Source organism: Amblyomma americanum, chromosome 5, assembly GCF_052857255.1.
Source record: "Amblyomma americanum isolate KBUSLIRL-KWMA chromosome 5, ASM5285725v1, whole genome shotgun sequence".
Lineage (NCBI taxonomy): Eukaryota > Metazoa > Arthropoda > Arachnida > Ixodida > Ixodidae > Amblyomma > Amblyomma americanum.
The window spans coordinates 206424824-206448565 of NC_135501.1; the positions used below are offsets into that span (position 1 = coordinate 206424824).

A 23742-nucleotide genomic window follows, 5' to 3' on the forward strand; every position below is an offset into this window, starting at 1 on the left:
AAAGAAGAAGTTATCTATACACGTGCTTGTTGTTTTGAGGTAGAAAAAGAGGTGATAAACGCAGTTCGGGCCCCTTAAGAGGACGAAGAAGAAGAAGTAGTAGTTCGAGCCCGATAGGTACCCTGCATAGATTGCTTGCCCTTGTGGAGTCTGCGGAAAAAGAACTTCCTAACTCATCTGCACAGCTAAGTTTGCGCAGCTCGTTCTCGCTGTCTTTACGTCTGCTAGACTCGTCATGGCCACAGCCATTGAGGATGACGAGTTCGAAGAAGACCCCGCCGGACCCGCAAAACAGCCGCCAGCACACACTGCTACTGCCGGCGTGGACAAGACGGCGGCCACCCAGGAAGAGCGCATGCTTTTGGATATAAGTCGCGTAAAGGAACGCAGGTGCAGTATACTGATGGGCGCCTTCGTTGTGCTGCTCCTGATACTCTTTCTGGCCATGCTGGCGTCCATGCTGTTCTTGGGGCCCGACCCGGACGTCCCTTTCACACCAGCTACACACCGCATAGTGACGACTGAGAACGAGACCATCGAGCACCCGGTCACGGACAACGTAACTGACATCAACGCCACCGGAATCCTGGACAGACTTCACTACGACTATCAGGCCGGATCGGCGGCAGTGATGGACACGAATTCCAGCGTCGTCAAGCTTTTCTGCGCAACGGCTGAGTGTCAGGCTACCGTTCGCTTGCTGGAAAACCAACTGGACCCAAGTCGCGATCCCTGCAGTAATCTGTACGACCACGTTTGTTCTACGTGGCAGCAAGAGCACGAGGCGCTGGCCGAAGAAAACGGAAGAATATCTGTCGACGACGTCGTCGCTGACAAGTACCTGGATTCGCTAATCGCTCTGCTCGCGGACGATAGCATCGAGTCTTCAGATTGGAGCAGTCTTCTTCAAGACTGCGTCAATGGGTCCTTGTTCACCGAAGATGATGTGGCCGACATCCTTAAAATCATTCCATTAACAGGCAACAATTCTATGGGAGGAATAGCCAAAGCCATAGCCGAAATGGCCTTCTTGGGCGTGTCTCCTTTTTTTGATGTCGTTTGTAACGTCATAAATGGGACGGTATATATAACGCTCCTGTCACCGTCATCCAGCCAGGAACGTATCAGCGACAGCGTTTCAAGCACTGATGTCGAAAGACACGGATCTCTGACCTCGGAGTCGGACAGTGGAGCAAAATCGGCGTTCATCGATGCAATTGGACGCCAGTTGTGCTTTCAGATTAACCGGATGGTCGGCTCAGCGAAGAACTGCTCACTTAGGCCGGCTTCCAAAGTAACCCCTCCATGGAACCACCGATGGTACGAAACCACAGGACTGCAACGTCTGTCGAAAAGTGCCGAATCAGTACTGCAGTCATTCTCAGCGTTCACGGAAAGAAACACGCTGTCAGTGGGTGACGGCCATCTGCTGCCCTCACACCTCGACGAAGCCAACTGGAGGCTGCGGTCCTGCTTACGCCTAATAGACAGACATGACAGTTCCCAACTTCGCACTCTCGTCGCACGCAGCACGCTACCAACATTTCAGCAAGGAGCTAAGGAAGCATTGCGAAGCCTGAAGGCGTCCCTCGATGAGACATTTCCAAGCGCGTCAAATATTTCAATGGTTCTGGGTCCAGCACCGGCTTTGCAGAACGAGACGCACAACACCGGTTATGAGAGCCATTTGCATGCGGGCCAGCCAGCCAACGGGGACTCCAAGCTGAAGAGGCTTCTTCATTCCACTACCTGGAGCGAGTGGAATGGTCATCGCGACAAGAGGTCCGGAGCACTGTCTACGGCCTCAAGCTTTGCTAAAAGTTCTTCCACCCTCTACGTACCGCTACCTGTTTTTCAACGCAACCTTTGTTGAGGACCATTGGTTGCAATCCCTAAGTCTTGCCAGAATAGGACCTCGAACGCTGAAGACGCTATTTCTGGGAAGTCTGGCCCCGGAAATGTACAAATCCCGCTTGTCGAAATGCGTCTCCGACCGCAAGAGCGGCCGTCGCTCTACAGTAGCGATATCTACTGCTGACATCGACATGGAGGAAGTGGCCGCCTTCTACATTGCTCTGCGGGCATACCGTCGGCAAGTAGGAGAGGCGATGGCGATCTCCGGTTCCCTTCTGAACAGCGACTCGCTGTTCCTGCTATACTACGTTTTCAACAATTGCGAAGCCGTTACTGACAACCGAGGGGCGCACAGTGACGGCCCATTGGGACGCCGCAGGAGACGTCTGGTCGACTCCGTCACGGCCACGTTCTCCAGCGTCCTATTCGAGCAATGCCAGGCTCCGCTGGATCCTCCCGGCTGTGATTTGGAAAGCGAAAATTCTAATCAGTCGCAGCTGAGATAAACTATGTACAAGGAAGACCATGTAGATATAAAAAAACGAATGTGAATAACTGTATTGAAACGACATTGCTGTTTTCTCAAGTATACACGACCTGTAAAACATACGTTCAAGGTCACTATATACGTTCTACTGCACGCCCCGAGTTGATGATTATATTCAGTTTCCACCTTTGAAGCCGGTGGTAAACAACCCTTGCATGTGCTCGTGGCAGTTTATCAGCTAATGTCAGTGTGCAGTAAGAATCGCTCAAAGCTTCCCTTCTGGTCAGAATAATAGTATAGTATAGGTTCAGCGCCACAGGTACAGACGCGATGTATCTGCAGAACATAATTCCATTTGTGGTTTCAGTTCCGTTTGATTTTACTATCTCTGAGTATTTGATCCATGCGTAACTTGTTTTTTGTGGAACTATGCCATTTTTGACTGAGATTGCGCGCCAGTGAATGTCGGGCCTCGCCGTCTTCGTTGCGCATTGATATATGTCTTGGTAGTGTGCCTTCTTCCCTTATAAAAATGGTCTATAGGCAGTCTATAGACTTCCTATAGAGTCTATTGCCTTCGTACACATATTTATTTTTTTTCTATTCATAGTCTATAGACAAAAGTCTGCTGAAAGTGTATGGCCATAAATCTATAGAATGTCTTTAGCCTGTCTATAGGATTTGTATTGCCTATAGACTGTTTTTTAGGATTTGTCTATAAAGAGTCTATAGACTTTATAGACAGAAGTATATGGAAAGTCTGCAGACTATCTAAAGAAATTTTGTAAGGGTTGCGAGCCTTCCCTGCCTCCGAACTAAAAAAAAAATGTTAGCAACAAGCCGGGTTCGACGATCGATTGTGATATTTTCTTAACTTTTTATTATTGTATAAGTAAGCGGTACTCAAAGTACTGGTTTGGTTAGGAGCGACGCAGTTTTATTTTCCTCGCCTTTGCGATTGAAGAGTAAGAATCACTGTCATTAGAAATATTTCGTGCGAGCCATTTCCGGCGGCGGATTGGATCCCGGTGACGCATTTACCAGCCATACCAAGCACTGCCACCACTCCTGCAAGTGGCAATTTTCGCATGCGCTTGGACCCCAATACAACACAAACAAAAATGTAGAGGACACTGTGCACCGCAAATATTTGTGAATATGTGTAAAAGTTAAATTTCTAGACATTGCATATAAAAGGAGAACAGAGCCGTAAAGAGAGAAATGAATCATCACATGAGAAGAGGCTGGGAAATGAGCCAAAGAAATGAGCGTAAAAAAATGTATACTTATAAATAACAGCGCGACAGACGGGACAATAAGGAAGAGACACAAACATATCCCCCAGTGTGGGTATGTGCCATCTTTTGATAGGCTAACAACAACAACAACAACGACACAAACATGGTGATAGTGCAGCCCTTGCTACAGAAACGTGCGCTAGAAAGGAAATCTAAATCTGCCGGGCACATGTCCTGTCTGTCGCGCTGTTATTATATGTGCCATGAACAAACTAGCCCGGCTAATTCCACTCCTGGCAAAAATGTATGGCTGTCATTCTACTGCGCCGCAGAACCTAACCAGAACGGCTGATGAAGAGTTTAGCACATAAGGTCATGTTGCACTTGGCGCCCGCTGGCGATGCTGTAGTCGCTGGTGATGCTTCTTCACCATCACTGTCAGGCTTAAGATGGCCGATGATCGCGCGCCACGGAGAAGGACATCGTCTTATCGACCTCAATGGCTTTCGCTGTACATGGCCCGGAGACTTTCGCTGAACCCGGCCCGGTACGAGCTGTTGGCGCACCGAATCCATCGCCCCAACCTGTGCCCAGGGCCTCAGCCCCAGTAATCGGAAAGGAGCTCGGTCCGCTGTCGCCGAAGAGCTTCGAGCAAGACGACCCGTTCGTCCCCAAACCAGCGGCGTTCCGGAAGAGTCTCCAGAGCAAAGAAGACCGTCGTACCCAGGGCGAGGCGCGTAACCGAGTGCGGATGTTCTTCCTCGTGGCCGGCACCCTGATAGCGGCGGCCCTGCTGTCCCTCCTGACGTTCCTCGCTTCCATGGTGTTCTTTGATGGTGACACTAAGCCACCGTACGCGAACAACGATGAACCGACCACTCGGCCATGGGACCGCGACAACGGGAGCCTCACCCACGACGGCGCCGATCGCAAGTCTGGTCGGGAGGGCCGCGACACCCTCTCGGAAGACCTCGGTTCGATCTGCGCAGACTTGTCCTGCAGTGCGGCGGTATCCTTGCTTCGTGCCCGGCTGGACTTCAGATACGACCCGTGCTGGAACCTGTACGACCACGTCTGCTCCCAGTGGCAGAGTGAGCACTGCGACGCAGCCGCAGAACGTGGAGGCAGTTACTCCGTGGACGACGTTGTCCTGGACCGATACGCACAAATGCTGGGAAAGCTTCTAATTGCCGAGAAAGGGCAATCGTCAGTCGTACCGGATGAGCGCCAGTTCCTCGTTGACTGCCTCGACGGAAAGTTGTCCGACGCAGATGAAGTCGGGCGCGTCATCCACACTGACATCCTTGAGAATTCGACGTCGACACCCGAAGATGCATTGGCTGAAGTTATCGTCCGAATGGCACGCGTCGGTGTATCACCGTTTTTTGACATCCACGTGGACCAGTCGGACGACGTCTTTGTTGTAAAGCTAAGTCGCCCGCTTGTTACTGGAAACAACGTGTTCGGAATGACGGAAAGCATTCCGGCGTTTCTGGAGCCACAGCCTGATGTAACCGAGGGCAGCGAGGCGAGCGACGCCAAGAGCGATAGCAAGCCATTCTTTCTTGCTCTTCAACGCCAGCTGTGTCTTGCAATAGCTGCCACTGTACACGTCAACAAGAGTTGCCGGCTCAGCCCGAGCTCCAGGATAACACCGGCATGGAATTACACGTGGTACTCAACAGAGGGGCTCAAAATATTAAGCGCTGCCTCAGTACTTCAACCGCTGGCTTCCAGAAACGACTCTTCCGTGAACCGGTATAGCTCAGCTTCGATGCTTCCGCTAACCGGGCGTTACCATCGAATGGACATCTGCACGCACACTATTGACCGATACGTTCCCAACTGGCTTCTCAATTTGAGCAACTCACTCTTTCCCAAGAAATTTAGAAATCACGTGAATCAGTCCTTGAGCAGCCTGAAAGAACTAATCGCAAACGAGATGCCTTCAGCAAGGAATATAAAAATGGTCTTTGTTTCCGCGCCATTGAATCAAACCAAAGAAACTGCACTTTCCTCTCAAGTCTCCACATCTGACGCGTTCACCAACGACTCAAGACTTGAAGCTTACCTGAAGAACTGGACTTGGAAGCGATGGATTCAAGGGCCTGATGGAGGCCTCCCTGCCCTGTCCTCCACGAAATCGACGTTCTTGGAAGAAGTGCAAACATTGCATGTTCCTCTGGGAGCTTTCAACTGGTCCAACACCGACAGCCCGCTGCTGCGTTATCTGGAGTTGGCTAGGGCAGGTCCAAGAGTGCTGAGCACACTTTTCTTGGAACGGCTCTCGGAAGAGTTTAAGGACTCTCGCCTAGTTCGCTGCTTGGCCTCGCACCTCGGCGAGGCTCAAGCCCTACCGGAGGGACTGGACCTGGAAGAAGTGGCATCTTTCTACTTCTCGCTCACCACTTACCGGTCTCACATTGCCACGGAGGTCGCAATTTCCCCTTTCAGCAGCATGATGACAGACGCTTTGTTTCTCCTCTACTACGCGTTCAACAATTGCGAAGCAGTTTGTCAACCTGACGGAAGTGCTTCATCTCCGAGAGCGCGCCGACGGAAAGTTGACGCCGTCGCCAGGGTGTTCTCGAGCGAATTGCTGCAAGAGTGCAACACCCTTCCCAACGTATTGTCAGGCTGCGGATATTCGAGCGAAGATTTTTCCAAGTAATTAGGATGTCGGCTAATGTTTATTTTTGTTATCTCCTGATTTATTTCGGTGGCAGTACCATCAGTCGCGCCCATGAATTTTTTTTTTATTGTGAAATTCGCCGAAGCGAGGCGCCAGTTAATATGTCAGAATTTATATTGACTGTATAGAGTTTGGTCTTGCTTTCCACGATGCATGTGTTCGTAGTATTCCTTCATATAAAACTTTGATTCCCTCAACTGTGCTTTCATTCCTTCCCAGACATATGAGCACTTCCGTTAGCGAACTTATCAGGAGATAGGTTTCGTCGTAGAGAAAAAATACAGCATAATGGCGCGCAGCAAATAATGACTGTTGAATTGGTTCTCTTTATATTGCTATACAACACTCTCGTTGGATGTTTTCTTTTTTTGCTAAAAATCATCTCGTTTCCTTTGGCTTTCGGCTCAAAAACCAAACTTACTTTCCTCCTTCCTCGCGCTCAGCATCTTCGCAACTCGGTATCTCCTTGCCTGGAACTAATACTTTGGTGGAAGGGATTAAAAAAATTGGAGGGGACACTTAAGCTTCGCCTTACGGGTATGACGCGAAAGATTTCGGGGGTTAATGCCAATATATGCGGAAATAGTCATTCTGCACTTAACATCCATAGACCCATGGGAGTCCCCATACCACTCCTGGCGCAGGGGTGCAGCGGTTTAGTGATGCGCCACTGCCCTTGTGGGGCTTGCGAGACCCGGGTTGCTCTTCCCGAGCAACCTTTCGTGACTATCATTAATTTCGTTTCCACCTGCCCCGGTGGGCAGTTTGCTCATAATGCGTTGGGCAGTTCGCGATAACGCCACAAGGTCGTGACCTAGTTGGCTCACCTGCCACCTCGGTGGCCCACCTACAGGTTGCTGCTCTGGGGATTTTTCGCTCACGGTCAACGACGCCTAACAGCGACGCTGACGGCGACGCCGCTTCTCCAGCGATGCGGGTTCCTTAGCGCTATTGTGTTGAAAGGCCCAATAATAAAAGTGTCCCGGCCCGTGGCGGTAAATATCGTCATCATCATCGTCGTCGTCTACATCATCAGCCTGACTACGCCGACTGCAGAGCAAATGCCTCTCCCATGTCTCTGCAATGAACTCTGTCCTTTGCCAGCTGAGGCAACCGTATGCCCCCAAACTTCTTAATCCCATCCGCCCGCCTAAGTTTCTGCCGCCCCCAGCTACTGGAACTGGAACTAAAGAACATGCTGAAAAATAGGCCTGAGAGCCTCCCAGAGATACGCAAGTGACGTTGCAATCAGTGCGACTGTTAAAGCTGGTACCACCGTAGCAAAGTTAATGCCATTAAAATCAAATGACATTACGTCTAATGTCACTAATAAGCTGCTACTCGGGAACACTTGAAGTAATTAAGTTCGAATGACATTCGCCAGCGAGAGTTTGGGAATATTATTCCCATTCGATCGTGAACCCATCGAACCGAATGCGTATACTCTAGACACCAGATACGCAGCAGAAACTCAGCAGGTACACAGAATCGACCATTTAATATGAATTCGAATGGCATTAAATGTGCTAGAGTGACAGGGGTATTACTGGCCCAGAGAAATGGTAAGCTATGCGAAGTGGCATGGGGAAAATCGCACGAATGCTGCTTGCTTAGTTGCAATTTTGATTCCATTTCCTGCAGAAATATTGAATTCTTTGCAATCGTGCCGGTAAGACTAAATTAAAGAACGATCATCAACTTTTACTCGGAATATGCTTAGCCGCTTGCCGCTTATAGGTATTCTTTGCTGCTGAAAATTTTGAGTATTGCTATGAAGCGGTAAAATGTTCTAGCTTTCGACTGCCTCTAGCAGTGCGAAGGTCCCTACAGGGACCTTATAAAAAGAATGCTATATTAACGGTACTAGCAAGCACTCATTTCCTTTCTTCAACGACAGTTTCTTAGCATTCTTCTTGCTCGTATACGAGAAACAAGTATGCTATATTAGTATGCTATATAGAGAAGTATCCTATATATAGAAGTATTAAAATTGTGCCATACACCTTGGCTCTTTCTGTATAGCATTCTTACTTCTCGTATACGAGAAAACAGAATGCTATATTAACGGTACTAGCAAGCGCTGATTTCCTTTCTACAACGACAGTTTCTTCTAGGCTTTCTGTTTGGTTTATGGTAATTTGCCCGAAGCCTTGATTCATCCGTAATTTGTGTTCGCGTTATTGGAAGAGATGTTGTTGTTGGCCTCCTACAAATAGCGCAGGGAGAGATTCTGTTGTTGTTCTTGTTATCCTTCCAAACTATGGCACATCCTCCACAACAAAACAGCACACGCTTCTTTTTCACATTCTTTGTTACTCACTCCTTTGTCTTCTTCGGCAGCTGCAGCTGGCAAACAAAATTACTTGCCCCATGTTATTATGTTATTTCACAAGGTCCTCTTTTCCATGCTGCTGTTTTTTCTAGATCAGCACTTTTAATAAAGATCTTTTGTTCTATCATTGTAATAACTGGACACTATTTTGAGTCGCCCAATGTCAGCTCGATATACTATAAGGACATGCCAAGGAAAAAGAAATATAATATGGCGGTGATGGTACGTTACGGCTGCTTCCAGGCGTCCAGCCTTGTCAGATCATCGCCATGTAAGCCATGTTGGCCAAGATCTTGAAGAGAAAGCGGTTACACAACTTAAGGAGCAACTCATCGAAAGAACTCCCGGGAGGCTCTTGTAGACCAACCGCTGGCAAGTGCATTGGGGCAATTCGTGTAGGGCGGGCATTTGGATCATTGATAACACCGAGAAAGCTTCTAGGGCAACTGAGCTCGATTTAAGACTACTCTTCAAAGCATGAACAGTCGACCTCCAGGGTTTGAGAACGTGAAAATTTAGCACGGACATAGCATCGAATGGACAGACCGACCAACGTTTGCACGAGGCCAACATCAGTGCCGTGTCCACAAAAGGAGAGGACGGTAGGCGTTACCAGCACAGACATGGTTGCAGGTGAAGAAGAGTTCCCTCGTAACTCTACCGTGGAAGCTACAGGCTGTTTGTGTTGAGGTGATGGCAGGCGCTTCCAGATGGAGCAAAGCAAGGGTACCTTCAACCATGTGATAGTGAAGATTGAAAGTAAAATCAACACTGGATGCGAAGACAGCAGGACGTCATCAATAACGAAAGAAGAAAATACATGAAGTCACACTAGCGACCGCGAGCAACACAAGCCATGGCTGATGACACGATAGAAGGCACAGGCGCCGATACCGGGGCGTCAACGGCCACGGCCACCGATACTGGAACCGCAGCCCCGGAGCAGGACCCTACGTTCAAAGGCAGCACATTTCACTACACCATAGGCGTCTTTCTCATAGCGCTGTTTGTGTTTCTCGTCTACACCGTCGTGGGATCTCTGGCCAACGTTCAGATCGACCTGGACATACCCTTCCTGTCGAAGACCACCCCGATCCCCGAAGGGGTAGGACCGACGGAGAAGCCTGCTACGGTTGCGAATATTACCGCGAACGAGACGGTGAAGGCCATGGCTCTTGACGACCGTGTTGAGATAACCCAAATAACAGAAGATACACCACCGCTGTATGAAGAAGAACGGGAAGCTGAGTTCAACTACGGCTGAGAACTGCGAGCGGATCCTCTTTGAAACGGCCATTACACAGGACTGCCAGCACGCAATGAGTTGACATGCATCTTGCTTGAGGATATTAATTAGACCGCACAACCACGCGAGAAGCAGAAAGCTTGTTTACTGCGAGCAATATTTGAGCTTTGTGCGAGCGACAGAACTCGAAACGGTCAGGATCAATGCTCTATGCGGGTTGAGTACACTGTGGCAGACCCATAAGCCATCTGCGTGGCAAATTACCACACTCGGCAACTGCAGCAAACAGTGATTTTGACGGCGCACAACCGAAGATATTTGCTGTGTGAACAAGAGAGTCTACCTTCCTGCGGTGGCTAAAAAGGTATCTTGATGGACGTGGCGCAGGCTTCGGTGTCTTTGAATGAGGTGACCAAGCTCCGAGTGTTGTTTGTGTCACTGAGCAGCCGGACGCCCAGGAAAGAAAACAAGCAGGAATAGTGTTCGACAAGACGCTCTCACTATTTACTGCAGTCCGTTGCGTGCCGCGGAACCTGGAAAAGGGGTGGTATACGTGTGTGCCTAGTGACTAAGTGTAACAATAGAAGTGCATCGCTCTCGTTCATTCTGTTCTTGCCAGCTGTAGTAGGTACGAGTGAGGTACTTTGACGTCTACACTTAATTCTTAACATCGGTGGCTCTATGAACACGAGTCATCAGGAACACAACGATCTGTTCATAGAAGATGTAAGTGCGACAACAAACCCTGGGAAGCCGTGACGAGGAAAATATTGGTGACATTTCAATGCAGCGAGCGAGCATGGACACTGAAAGAAAACTCCTACGCTGAATATAAGGACACCACATTGTATTGAACTTGTGTGCGGCATCTTTTCAACGGCTTCGTTCTATGCTGGTTACAGTTTAGTTCTTTCCAGTGAGCGCCTTCGTGTGCTGGAACTCTTAATGGCGGAATCCATGTGCATGTTCTATATCGGTGCAGTTTCGCTGCAGAACGTACTTTTCTGCGCTGCTCTAAAGACCATGTACGCGTGCTTTCGCGGGCAATAGGGGACAGTTGCGCCCGCTTTTTTATTTGTGCTGTGGGAGGAACCATGGTGCCTGTACAGTTAAGCTGACAGTCTTTTCTCCTTATTTTATTCTAGTACAGGAGATACTAAATCTTATTTCGTGCAATGAACCTCCTATCTGGCGCTGCCTGATTTAGCGTGTTTAGACGAGCGCGTCCTTGCTAGGCACTGAAAACTTGACGTTTGATGACTAACGGGGGCTTTGGTCGCAAGTAGCTGCCAAGGTCTCGTGCTTCAGTATATTATCCATAGTCATCCATAATTTTTTTAATGTAAACTAAGAAATTTCCACGCAAACCTAAGGAAGTACTGAGTGCCATTAGATATTCTGGCCTGATACAAACCTAACACAAAATTTGAACAGGCAGTTATAGTTCGTATTTTTGTATACGCCCAAAGAGCACACGCACTTGGTCCTGATGCAACGAGGTACCCTTTGTTACGCCGAAACAGCCCCTACTGTCAGGCTATAGGCGACTACGCTGTGTTTTTTTTTATTTGAGTTATAAACAAAAAAAGCTTAGTCGCATGGCTAATGGGTTGGGGGGTACGTGGGCTTCAAGTCGAATGGACCGCAGCTTATACCTTTCAACCACTCAAACTCTCCTCTTCCTGTCAGTGAGCAAGCGAAAGAGGTCACTTCATTTCGTTTTTCTCTTAATGGAAAATGTGTTTACACAGTGGATCCGGCGAGACCTTTCAGTCTGTAAGAAAGCAGATGCGGGGCCGTCATTTACTGCTAACCGCTCTCCTAACGTCCCGCTGTCCCAAGGGCATTACGGTGGCTTGAGGCACGCGCTGCGCGTTCTCTTTCACTCTCGCTCACTCTTTCCATACTAGCCCCAACTATACGTGGCTTGGAAACCGTGCGCGCGACTACGCTGACTGGTCTCGGGTTTCGCCGGCCGTTTTCGCACGCAAAACCCGATCCGCGGATCCAAATGACCAAATGCGTCCCTCGGGTGCGCTGTTGGCGTGTGTCACTGCAAAGAAGCCGGGAGGGGACAAGTGATTGACAGCTGCAGCCCGCCCGATGGTGTCCAACAAGTGCAGGCAAAGAAATACTTAAAACTGAAAAGTAGGAATGAAGACAACGGCGGAGAAAGAGGAGGAAAAAAAAAGGAAAGGATAAAAGAGAACGGTCTTCAGCGGGCGCAACGGACGACTTTCGTGCGCGCGTACAAAGCCCGCATGTGTGTCGCAAGAAATTGGGGACGGGGATTTTTACTACACTGGATTCCCGATTTAAGCGATGCGCAGGGAGATTTTGTGCTCGACCTATATGTTTGCGGGGGCTTTTTTTTTTTTAGTGCGACAGCGTGCCTGCTCGCACTAAGTATTATTTACGGATAGAGATACATACCGGAATCTCCAAGGGAGTCCAGCAACATCCGGTGGTGCCTCCTTTTGTTGGCGCCCCAGTGCTTTAGTCTCCCAAGTGTATCATAACCTCGCGAATGCACCAAAGAAATAACCTCGAACCACTGCCCAAGTTCTTTAGATAGGAAAAAAGACAGAAACGAATACAACCGAAAACAGCAGAGAGCGAGGCGCGGCACTGCATCTGCAGGTAACGGTGGTAATGTGTGCCCGCGTGTGTGTGTGTGTGTGTGTGTGGGGGGGGGGGATATTTTTATCCGGCGCAAATGGCACAGCCGCTAAAGCTCACGCCTTGTTCTTTCAGTGCCATATGTAATCGGAAACCGCATCTTCGCTCGTCAACCAAAGTTACACAAGATTTAGACACCAAGAAAGTTAGGCGCTGTGGCCACGAAAATCACGGTGTGTATAAGAGCTACAGCAGTGACTTCAGTGACCCGCCGTTGTGGCTTAGCGGCTGTAGCGTTCGTCTGCTGAGCGCAAGGTTGCGGGATCTAATCCTGTCCGCTGAGACCGCATTCGATGGAGTCGAAATGAAAAAACTTCCGTGTTGTGTGCGACTTCAGACCACATAAAAAAAAAAAAATCCCGGCTCCAGCAAATCGGTTTGGTTTAACGTCTTAAAGCGAATTAGGCTGTGAGGGACGCCGTAGTGAAGGGCTCCGGAAATTTCGGCCACCTGGGGTTCTTTAACGGGAGCTCAACATCGATCGAACCGCCTACGTCAATCCCAGGGGAAACCTCGTCGTGACTCGGAGCATCCTGCAGGTGCTTACTAATGTCAGCCATGTGTGCCAACCTGCAGCTAACCTGGGCTACCACTCTCGACCCTTCGGCTGCGTGTCACCTCCACCACGCTGCCTCCCGTCTGGTTCTGAGCGTTACAGCAATGCTCGACGGCCAGCTGGTTGGTTATAGACGAGTCTCGCTACCGCTACATGTGCAGGTTTTAAGGTATTTTCCGCCACGGTGATTTAAAGAGTGCCGGGAGTGACCCGAGTTAGCAATGTGAATTTTGTAGGGGTCAAAGCATCGCTGAGAAATCCACAGTGATAACAACGTATGTGACAGCTTTCTTTGCTTAGGGTGCTGCGACATGATCGTGGCAGGCAGACAGTACAGACTCCCGCGCGAAAACGCTGCCAGAAAAACACGATTCACTTACCCCATCTAGAATGACGATACTAGACAAACTAATGTAATGCAGAGGTGTTCAAGGGAAGTTGTTTGGAATGCTTTCAAATGGTAAAATTAACTACATACGTACGTTATTGTTCTCTCGGCGGTGTTTATTACTGAGTGGTACCTTGTGCCGTCGAATAAGAAATCAGGTCCACTGAACGACAAAATCGCCATAACACACTGTCACTATCAGCCGCGTTGTTGAGAACAGGTATGCAAGGTAATCTGGTCCCATGTAGGAATTTATGGTTGATGGGGACCATAGACAAGTGACAACCCTTTCCCTTTTTGAGCGGCAGTGGTGTTGCTTCGTTTCAGACGGTGCTGAGGTGGACTGGCAGGCCCTAGTTTCTTTTTTTCCATGTATGACAGAAGCACGCAAAAAATAAAATGGATCGGCAATGTCAGATTAGCAACTCTGAATGCTCCGTTTAATCATGCAAGAAGACCAATGTGTTTCTTCTTTTATCTCAGAAAAAAAAATAACATATCACTTAACAGCGACCATTAACCATCCTTGGGGAATAGTGATTTTCCACCACTCGCTTCACTTCATTCGATTCCCGGGGTAATGTAAGATTCAAGCCGTTTGTCTGCTTTTCATTACACACCTTGAGGGGAATCTTTCTCTCCATTTTCTTTTTTGTTTCTTTTTCTCTTTTTCCCCTCAGCTGCTTCACTTGGTGCGCCATAAGCTGTACGCTCTTCATGCACTGTATATGACTGCCGTCGCGTGAAAGCATTTTTGTTTTCTTTAGCCGAAAGAGAAGAGGATTCGCAAGCGTTCATCATCGACGCTTATCCCACCGTTATGCAGCATCGCGTGAGTTGGGGAACGCGAACATCCATTATCGAAAACGCGGTCGACTTTGGATCTGCGGCACCCACAATCTGTATACCCTGCCGCTAGCAACGTCTCCCCTGGCTGCTCAAAGAATGTTACGCGGTATGAAGAATGACCATGTTGATGTTCATCTAGCGTATGCACATGCGTTTAAAAATTTTCGGTGATCGAGAAAGGTGTTCAAAGAGCGGACATTTGTCTTATTCAGTACGTAATGCCAGGTGCGCCCTGTTATTTGTATTTATTTTATCTGTAGCCGCCGTGTTGGCTCAGTGGTTATGGCACTCGGCTGCTGATCCGAAATACGCGGGTTCGACTCCGGCCGCTGCCATCGAATTTCGATGGAGGCGAAATTCTAGAGGCCCGTGTGCTTTGCGATGTCAGTGCACGTTAAGAACCCCAGGTGGTCGAAATTCCCGGAGCCCTTCACTACGGCGTCTCTCATAGCCTGAGTCGCTTTGGGACGTAAAACCCCCATAAACCATAAACCAATCATTCAGTACACAATGCCAGGTGTGCCTCGTTATTTGTATTGATTTTATTCATTCTAATTTGCGTGTTATATCGCCTGAAATTCCTTTCATTTTTCATACGCTCTGCTCCCCGGAAGCTCTGTTTCTACGGTGAATTGCGCGTCTACCTCGCAGCATCTAATGGCATATTAATTTCAAGCCTATAGCTCATTCTCATTACGCCGGCGCTGCTGCCGATTTTTTACTTTAATTGTTTATTCCAATACACTGGGCGTGCGCCATATCCTATCACAGGGCGAACAACAAAAACTGCCACACATCTTGCTGAATACGGCTTTCAGTATACCGGGTGTCTCACCTAAGATCTTCTTAATTTTGAAAAAATAGTCTTTTTGAGTCAGAAGAACGCTTTTTAGGCAGGCCATTGTTAGAGGTGCAGCGCATCAGAATACAACTAAGACGTGCTAACTAGTACGCTGGCTAACTAATACTGAATAGTTAACTTTTTAACTATTACTGTTCGGCTCCTTAATTATTGAGAGGCGTGCAGCCCACCGTAAGTAGTATCCACATAAGTTTTTAGAAATTCGAAAACGCGGTTACCCTCAACGCCGTGGCCCAACAAATTCTGCCTGCATCGCGTCAAAAATATATTTGCTTTCGAAGAGCCTGCAGGCAAAGCAACCTCTCCTGTGCACGTAACTCGTCGAATTATCCAGAATTTGTTGGTTCGCAGTGCCGAGGGTGACTGCGATTTCAAAATTTAAAAGAACTGATATGGATATTGGCTACGGTGCGCTACACGCCTCTTAGTAAATAAGGAGGCTAACGGCAATAATCATAAAGTTAACTACTCGAATTTATTTAACCAGACTACTAGTACACGTCCTAGCTGTATTTTTTATACGTTACAACGCTGGCATTGCTATGACGAAAAAGGCACTCTTTTAACTCAGCCGATATTTAAAAACTGCAGAACATCTTAGGTGAAACAGCCGGCGGAGTAAACAGCACATGGCGGCAGGCAGGCGTCGCGGGCTGACAAGAAGGTTAGAAGAACTTCTTGTTGGGCTAGTTGGTGCATTGCTTTGAAGAACCACGTTGCGCATTCAGAAGAGACAAACAGGGAAAGGCCAAGGAAACAGAAAGCGCGCGAACTATCAACTGAGTTTATTTGTGTGAAGGTGCCTTATATACGCAGAATCACAGCAAAAGGACAAGGGAAATGAGAGAGGGGGTAAAGTCGGTCATCTCCTGATTAACAACAGGTGCGCAGAAAATTATTCTCCTTCTTGTACAATTTGACAGAAGTGTCGCTTATACATTTATCGCCGCTTTCTTTTATGTGGTAGGCCTCCAAAAGCTCACGCGCTGTTTTGTATTTACTTTTTTCCTAGAATTTTTATCTTCTTAAGCAGAGGCTCGCATCCCCTGCAAGCAAGGCAATGAGCGGTCAAACTCGCTCCTTCTTTATTTCAATTGATCGGGCATGTTTTCCTGCTCGTTCATTCACGCAGCGGCCTGTTTGTCCCACGTAGGTGCCTCCACACTTGAGCCGGATTTCATAAAACACGCCCGTGGCACATTTCACAAACGTTTCAGCATGTTTTATGCCGCATCCACTGCTCTAGCTCCTTGGTTACCGATTCTCGGGCACAAGCCTGCGAGTTTCTGTGGGGCAGAAATTACGACAGAGACACCATGCCTCTTGGCCACTTTTTTTTACATTGTGCGCCACTTTTTGTATACATGTCACCACCACGATCTTCTTTTTTGGAAGCGGCTCATTCGCGCTACCTTGATTTCTTCTTTTGATCTTCCTAAGAAGATTCTCGGCCACAACTGTTATGACGTCGCAGGGGAAGCCGGCTGAAAGCAACCTTTCAATTTGGTTATTAAAGCTTATATGCATTGCATGCGGCCATGACTTGGTAAGAGCAGATTCCAGGCACGAGCTTGCAATTGCTCTCTTGACTACCTTCGAGTGCACGGAATCATACGGCAGTAGCTCTTTCTTTGCTCGTGGCGCGTAGTGCCAGCAGGCATGTTGTAAGCCGAAGTTCAGGTTAATATCTTAAAACTGTAACGACTCATTAGAAGGAAGTTCATGCGTAAAGTTCAAGCCTCGCCCATACTGTCTAAAGACAGTTAAAATTCTACTCACTGAATCCCTGTGGGTCAATGTTATTTGTTTGGATATTGGCTGCGATATTGGCTTACTGAAATACAACTATGCGGGTGCATCTCTTTGTTAGGATTTCACCGCGCGCTTGAAACTTCGTGGCAGCATCTTGCCGTAGGGCTGTGTGTACTCACATTGGCTGTAGATGTTAGCGCATCGGTTATAACGCATCGCTGAACGTGAAGCAGAGAGTTCTCAAGGAGAACACTGAGCGGTATACGATTGGAACATTGAGTCCAGCTGAACAGATAGTGAACTTTTGCACAAATCGCACCTGCGCGTACACAGCTAGACAAGTGTTCGTCAAAGATAGAAGTGTTATGATGACGATTATTTGTCAAAGCTATGATTATTCACCATCTCAGCGCGCACACATAAAAACTTACAATATGTATTTGGCGTTCCTTAAAGTGGCAGGCCCGACATGGGAACATACTTTTCGTGGCCTCGTCTAAAGTATGCATGCCCAAAAAGTAACTAGAAAAACAAAAAAATAAGGGAGGGGGTGACGGGACACATTCGCAATTTACCGCTCCCCTATGATTTATTGCACGCCGTTGTACTCACGCAACGCATTTTGTGACCAATCATACAGCTTTACCCAAAACAGTGAATGCACTTGGTAAAGAAACAGAAACAATTGCGCACTGGAAGAGCAATTTTTCGGAACCCCGTGTTACCCTAATTGTAGGTATCGATTTTTCGTCTTCCCCGATCGCGTGAGCTGGCGCTTGCGGTTGTTTCCTCGGTGCTCAACAACGCGGCCGTTTTTATAGAGCCGCCGCTTCGAAACCCTCTATTTCTCTGCCACACATAACTTCAATTACTCGCTCCCCGACATTCCCTCATTTTTCTTCGTTCTTTCACTATCTTTTCACGCGTTTCTTTTCTCCCACTTCCTTGGTCATTTTTGCCTTCGTTCGGTGCTTATTATACGTTCTGCAGTTGCTGACTCGAACGGGAGGTGTACGGTTTTTCAGAACTAACAGTGTCCATCACCCACCCTTCTGCCTAAACTGCACCCCCCCCCCCCCCACCCTGCTTTTTTGGGGGGACACTACCCATTGTTTTTGTTCGTAACGCGTGGAAAAAGAAGGCGTAATGTAAAAATAACGTGAAAAGGAGAAGTTTGGAATGAATTTAAATCCGCACCCTCCATCAGCGAAACAAACTTTTCTCTTTCTTTTTTTCTTTCTTTCTTTCTTTTTTCCTTTCTCCCTTTCTTTCTCTCTTTCTTTCTTTCTTTTGGGCTCTTTACATTTGACAACGGCGGTGCGTTCACCTTGTCTCCTTTCTGTAGTATAATAGTCCTTAGTAATAATAATAATTGGTTTTTGGGGAAAGGAAATGGCGCAGTATCGGTCTCATATATCGTTGGACACCTGAACCGCGCCGTAAGAGAAGGGATAAAGGAGGAAGTGAAAGAAAAAGGGAAGAGAGAGACGCCGTAGTGAAGGGCTCCGGATAAAATTTCGACCACCTGGGGATCTTTAACGTGCACTGACATCGCACACCACATGGGCGCCTTAGCGTTTTTCCTCCATAAAAACGCAGCCGCCGCGGTCGGGTTCGAACCCGGGAACTCCAGATCAGTAGCCGAACGCCTTAACGTTACACTGAGCCACCGCGGCGGGTGCTTACATCTGCTCATTTTCTCTTACGAAGCCGTCAGCGCCATGGGACAATGTAGCGAGGCCATCCTTGTTGAGGCCTGTATATAGACACTGATTATATATTCAGGGGAGTGTCTGGCAGATCATTCTTTGCACTAGGAAGACTTGAGGACGACGTATAATATTATCACGCCAAACCGCGCGCATTCATTCATTCATTCGATAGAATTTCGATGGAGGCAAAATTCTAGAGGCCCGTGTTCTGTGCGATGTCAGCGCACGTTAAAGAACCCCAGGGTGGTCGAAATTATCCGGAGCCCTTCACTACGGCGTCCCTCATAGCCTCAGTCGCTTTGGGACGTTAAATCTCGTAAACTAAACTAAACTAAGCTGAACTAAACCACTCTAAACTATAAACTAATAATTCATTCATTCATTCCTTCATTTTGGCCCGTCTGCCGACAAATAGAGTGGGCCAACGTAAAAGCTGCTGCTTCGCAGCCTGAGAGGTCCCTGTAACATAACGGTTACATTCTGAAGCATGGAGAAGGAGGTTTTAGCATTGCAAGCAACTGGCGGAAAACGATGGAACGTAACTTAACGCGTTGAGTAAAGGAAGTGCCTACGTACGCAGCGAAACCGATTTCTACATATATATGTATACACTATACGTGGCTCGCGAAGAATCAGCCTTATACGAAACCATCAATCTAGTGCGAAAATCAGGCTGGACCGCTGTTGTACGTACAGGTTGGGATTTTCAGGAGCCCATTCACACTTGTTTTTGCAGAGGTTGGAAAAAACAACAAAATAATGAATTGCACGCTAAAAAAAACAGTGGCAACTGGTAACTTCGAGCTTCTGAAGCGAAGTTAATGCAAGCAAGTAGTCCAGACTTGGGCTTCTGCATAGTTATTTTATCTGCACTAATACATGTTCCTAACGCTGTACTGCATTGCTCTTCAACCGCTCTTTCACAATGAACCCAAGACTTGGCACACGCACGCACGCACAGGAACAAAGCGCGCCTGCCATGGTGTTCCAACCTTATTTGTTCTCTTATTGGTCAGCCACGGGGTGATTTCGAAGCAAAAAGGCGCCGTCACACCATTCACGGGCTTCGCTTGTGCCACGTGAGAGAGCTGCGCGGCCGTTCATATAATAACGGCATTTGTTGAATACATCAGACAGATTCAATAATGCCTCGATTAAGCAAAAGAAAAAGTGAAATAACGAACGATGGAAACCGCTCGAATTTTGCTCGTATGTGGAGTGGCGGGGTTGTTACGTCGTTCTATGCTTGCTTCGGCTCCGCGCCGCGCAGGACTGGCCGGTGGCTGCTGCACGCGAGATTCCACGCGAAAAGTGATGGATCGTCAGGCACTGCAAGATAAACGGTCCGCACTTTCTTGCTTTTTTGCTCAAAACGAAAAGCAGCAGCGCTTTCGAGGAGAATGCATGGATATGCAAAAACCAAGATGAAAGAAAAAAAAAGGGAGGGGGGTGGAAGCAAGGTGTCTGTTCGAGCTGTGCATGCATCGGAAGTTGTGTATGAATCGACGAGCGAAAGAATGGAGCGAGGTTTCGGACTGTTGCTTTCCCACACAGAAATTATGTGAACGTGGCTGACAAAGTGTATGCAGGCAGCAGCTACAGGCGCGCGCTTCTATAGAATCTCGAAGACTGATCAAGCAGTCCCGATACGCGTTGAACGTGGGAATGAAATGAATTAAATATGAATAAATTGAAGCACTTCGGGGAAAGACAGCAGAAGTAAGCTGCGGATAGACAACATAGATTATCTCTAGCACATCGACGAAGGCTCTTCGGATCTGGTAAAATACTTCGGTCTCGAAGAAGCATGTTTTTTCTTCTTTGTTATGTTTATTTCTTTCCTCGAACTCACATGTTGCGGTCTTAGCATATAGCGCGGGTTTCGATCTGCAAAGACTTTTTGAAAAATTTCACAGCATTAATCTTGCATCTGCTGAATACTGTCGTGTTCAGTCTGAAACAAGCATTCTTTTTATTTTCCGAATTTAGGCATTTGCGCATTTTTGGTAACTGCAGCCTGTCTTGAAAACTTACGCACGAGAAGCATAAAGTACGTAGTTGGCTCTCTGGCAACAAAAAGAAACACTGAAGTCTGCATTTACTTTGCACCTATAGAAGGAAGTTTTGGGGGACGGCGTTGTTAAAACATACAGGGCTACTTTATTTTTCGGTGGAAACAAGCGAACATGTAGAGCAGACGAAGAAACTTTTCCTCATGCATCGATATTTTTTTTTTCATAAATTGAAAGAAAGCAGTTTTACGGCCAAAATTAACTCATCTTTTGTTCTACGCTCTTCTCACTGCAGAAGTGGTTGGAGGTCTGAAGCAAGATAGTCGGGTACACTTACTCAAGAACGAAGCGGCAAATGGCCCTAAAAGGACGCCCTCAAGCCAGTGGCGTCGACCGATTCTCATGTCGTCTGGTTAATCCCCTTAGACATGCTAGCATGACATCACAGAGAGTAACATATTACAGGGTATTAACAGTGGTTTATTCGGATGAACCGCGGTGTCATAAAAATTGCTCGACGCCATTGGCTTGAGGTCCTCCTTTTAGGAGCGTCTGCCGCTTTGCTCTTCAGTTGTATCCGGCTACTGTGCTCTGCTATGAAATCTGCAAACAGATCGAAATCACTGTGCTTCCGGCTATTAGATATTATACACGTATTTAATGCTAATCATCGCGGCTGGAACTCGTCGTGCGCTAATTTAATGCATGACTGCGAATTTAAACCCGCCGAAATTAGCAGTCAAATGAAGTTGGGTTGATGCACGCTTCGGAGACCTTCCCCAAGTATGAACAGCAGCATGCCTTATGAGGAAATTTAGTAGTCGATGTATATGTTGCCAGTATACCTATGGAGCCGAGACTTCGAGAACAAGCCTGCTTCCGAGCTCCTGATTCTGATCACTCCTTCATTAAAGACTTAGGTACCATTCTATTTCAGATGAAAAACGAGTTTTCCTCTAGAAACCTTATATTTTGTGGTGATTTTAACTTTGCAGACATCGACCGGGAGAAGCTAAGTGCGAATTCATGCCATTCAAGAGATTTTTTGGATCTTATTCTCTCGTTTAACCTCTCTCAAACAGTTAGTTTTCGAACTCGTGGTAGTGACACCCTAGATCTTGCTCTTGTCTCAAATCCAGATGTAATCCAGTCATTGTCATCCTGTGATGGTCTTTGCGATCATAACATAGGGCTGTTCAACCTATCGATTCCAATCCCTCCACGACAATGTTCAGTGAAATACATTCGTGATTACAGCAAAGCCGATTTTTCCAAAATCAATGATGAACTGGCTCAATTTCTTTTCCACTTTGCATAGTCCGCTATTAATAGGTCTGTTGATGAAAACTGGCGTTCGTATAAAGAAACAATTATCTTTCTAATTGATTCACATGTACCCCTCGTCTGCATTCGTGGTGATGCCGGCAAACCTTGGTTTACCAATTCATTATGAAAATTATGTAACAAGAAAAAACAGTTATTCAGGGCAGCTAAGGGCTCGAACTCAGCTCTTAAATGGGAAAAGTACTTTAGCTGTCTGCATAATTACACCAGGTTGCTGAAGATCACCAAGCATAAATTTTACGACAAGGACCTACTTGACATCCTCCGAAATGACCCAAAAAAGGTTTGGTCTTTGTTAACTACCAACCGTAGCGGATCGCATAATATCACTTTATTAGATGCCGATGGCTCTCACGTTCTAAAGGAGCTCCTTTCCGACGTAATGAATGAGTACTGCTCGTCGGTTTTCACAAAAGAACCGGTTACAAACATTCCTATAGCGCCCAGTTTAAATTTCCCCTCAAATTCCACCAGTTGATATCTCAGTTGATGGAATACGTAAATTAATAGATAACCTAAAGGTATCCAGTGCCCCTGGGCCCGACAATATATGTGCCAAAATTCTTAAAGGTACCAAGCTAGTATCCAGCCGTATCCTACAAATAATTTTCACGCAGTCTATCTCCAGTGGCCGAATCCCGTCCGAGTGGAAGTTAAGTAGAGTTGTACCAACCTTTAAGGCAGGGAGCCGCTCCGATCCGTCTAATTATCGACGTATCTCGCTGACATGAATGGCATGAAAGCTCATCGAACATATAATTTACTCTCACATTGCTACGCACCTAGATAATAATTCATTTTTCTTCTCAAACCAACATGGATTCCGTTCTGGTTATTCATGCGAAACTCAGCTTTTCGAATTCACGACTGACCTCCGCTCAAACCTAGACTCATTATTTCGAACAGACATAATTTACCTGGATTTTTCTAAGGCTTTTGACCGCGTTCCCCACCAGCGCCTCATGACAAACTTTCCTGCCTGCCTCTGGACCCACGAGTATTATCATGGATTCACTGTTTTCTAACTAATCATTCACAATACACCGTCATTGATAGTCATCCTTCCGCCGCTACAAATGTTACCTCTGGAGTCCCTCAGGGATCAGTTCTTGGCCCGCTTCTGTTTTTAATCTTTATTAAGGACCTTCCTGCTGGAATTTCGTCATCCATTCGTCTGTTCGCAGACGATTGTGTTCTCTACCGTCGTGTTTGTTCTAATAGTGATCAGTCTCTGCTGCAGAACGACTTAAACTTAATCCAAAACTGGTGCTCTACCTGGCTTATAATGTTGAATCTGACTAAATGTAAGTTTATGCACGTGTCCCGGAAACTATGTAACTTGCTCTACTCATATTCGCTAAAAACGACCGCGCTATCGCAAGTTGAATCTTACAGGTATCTTGGCGTCGAAATTACAAGTAATCTGAACTGGTCAAAGCACATCAAGTCACTTGCTGCACGCGTTTCTAAATCACTACTAGGTTTCATCAGACGATCTCTCACATTTTCTCCGCCCACGGTTAGTCTAATTGCATATGAAACATTCATCCGTACCAAACCTGAATATGCATCGACTGTTTGGAACTCGCATCAAGAATACCTAATCCAGGCGTTAGAAGCAGTGCAAAACCGAGCTGCTCGTTTCATAACATCCAAATATGATTCTCGGCTGAGCGTTACGAATATCAAATCTACCATTGGTCTAACTCCCCTGTCATCACGGCATAAGATAGCAAGAC

General features: G+C 47.2%; 1 protein-coding gene across 1 annotated transcript; it reads left to right on the forward strand.

Annotated features, from left to right (window-relative positions):
- The first annotated feature begins 235 nt into the window (after positions 1 to 235).
- On the forward strand, positions 236 to 6314 carry LOC144134543 (uncharacterized). The gene is made up of 3 exons (XM_077667448.1): positions 236 to 980; positions 1641 to 1782; positions 4174 to 6314. Exons 1-3 carry the CDS (start codon positions 236 to 238, stop codon positions 6248 to 6250), a joined length of 2964 nt encoding a protein of 987 aa, XP_077523574.1. The 3' UTR covers positions 6251 to 6314.
- Positions 6315 to 23742: the final 17428 nt, after the last annotated feature.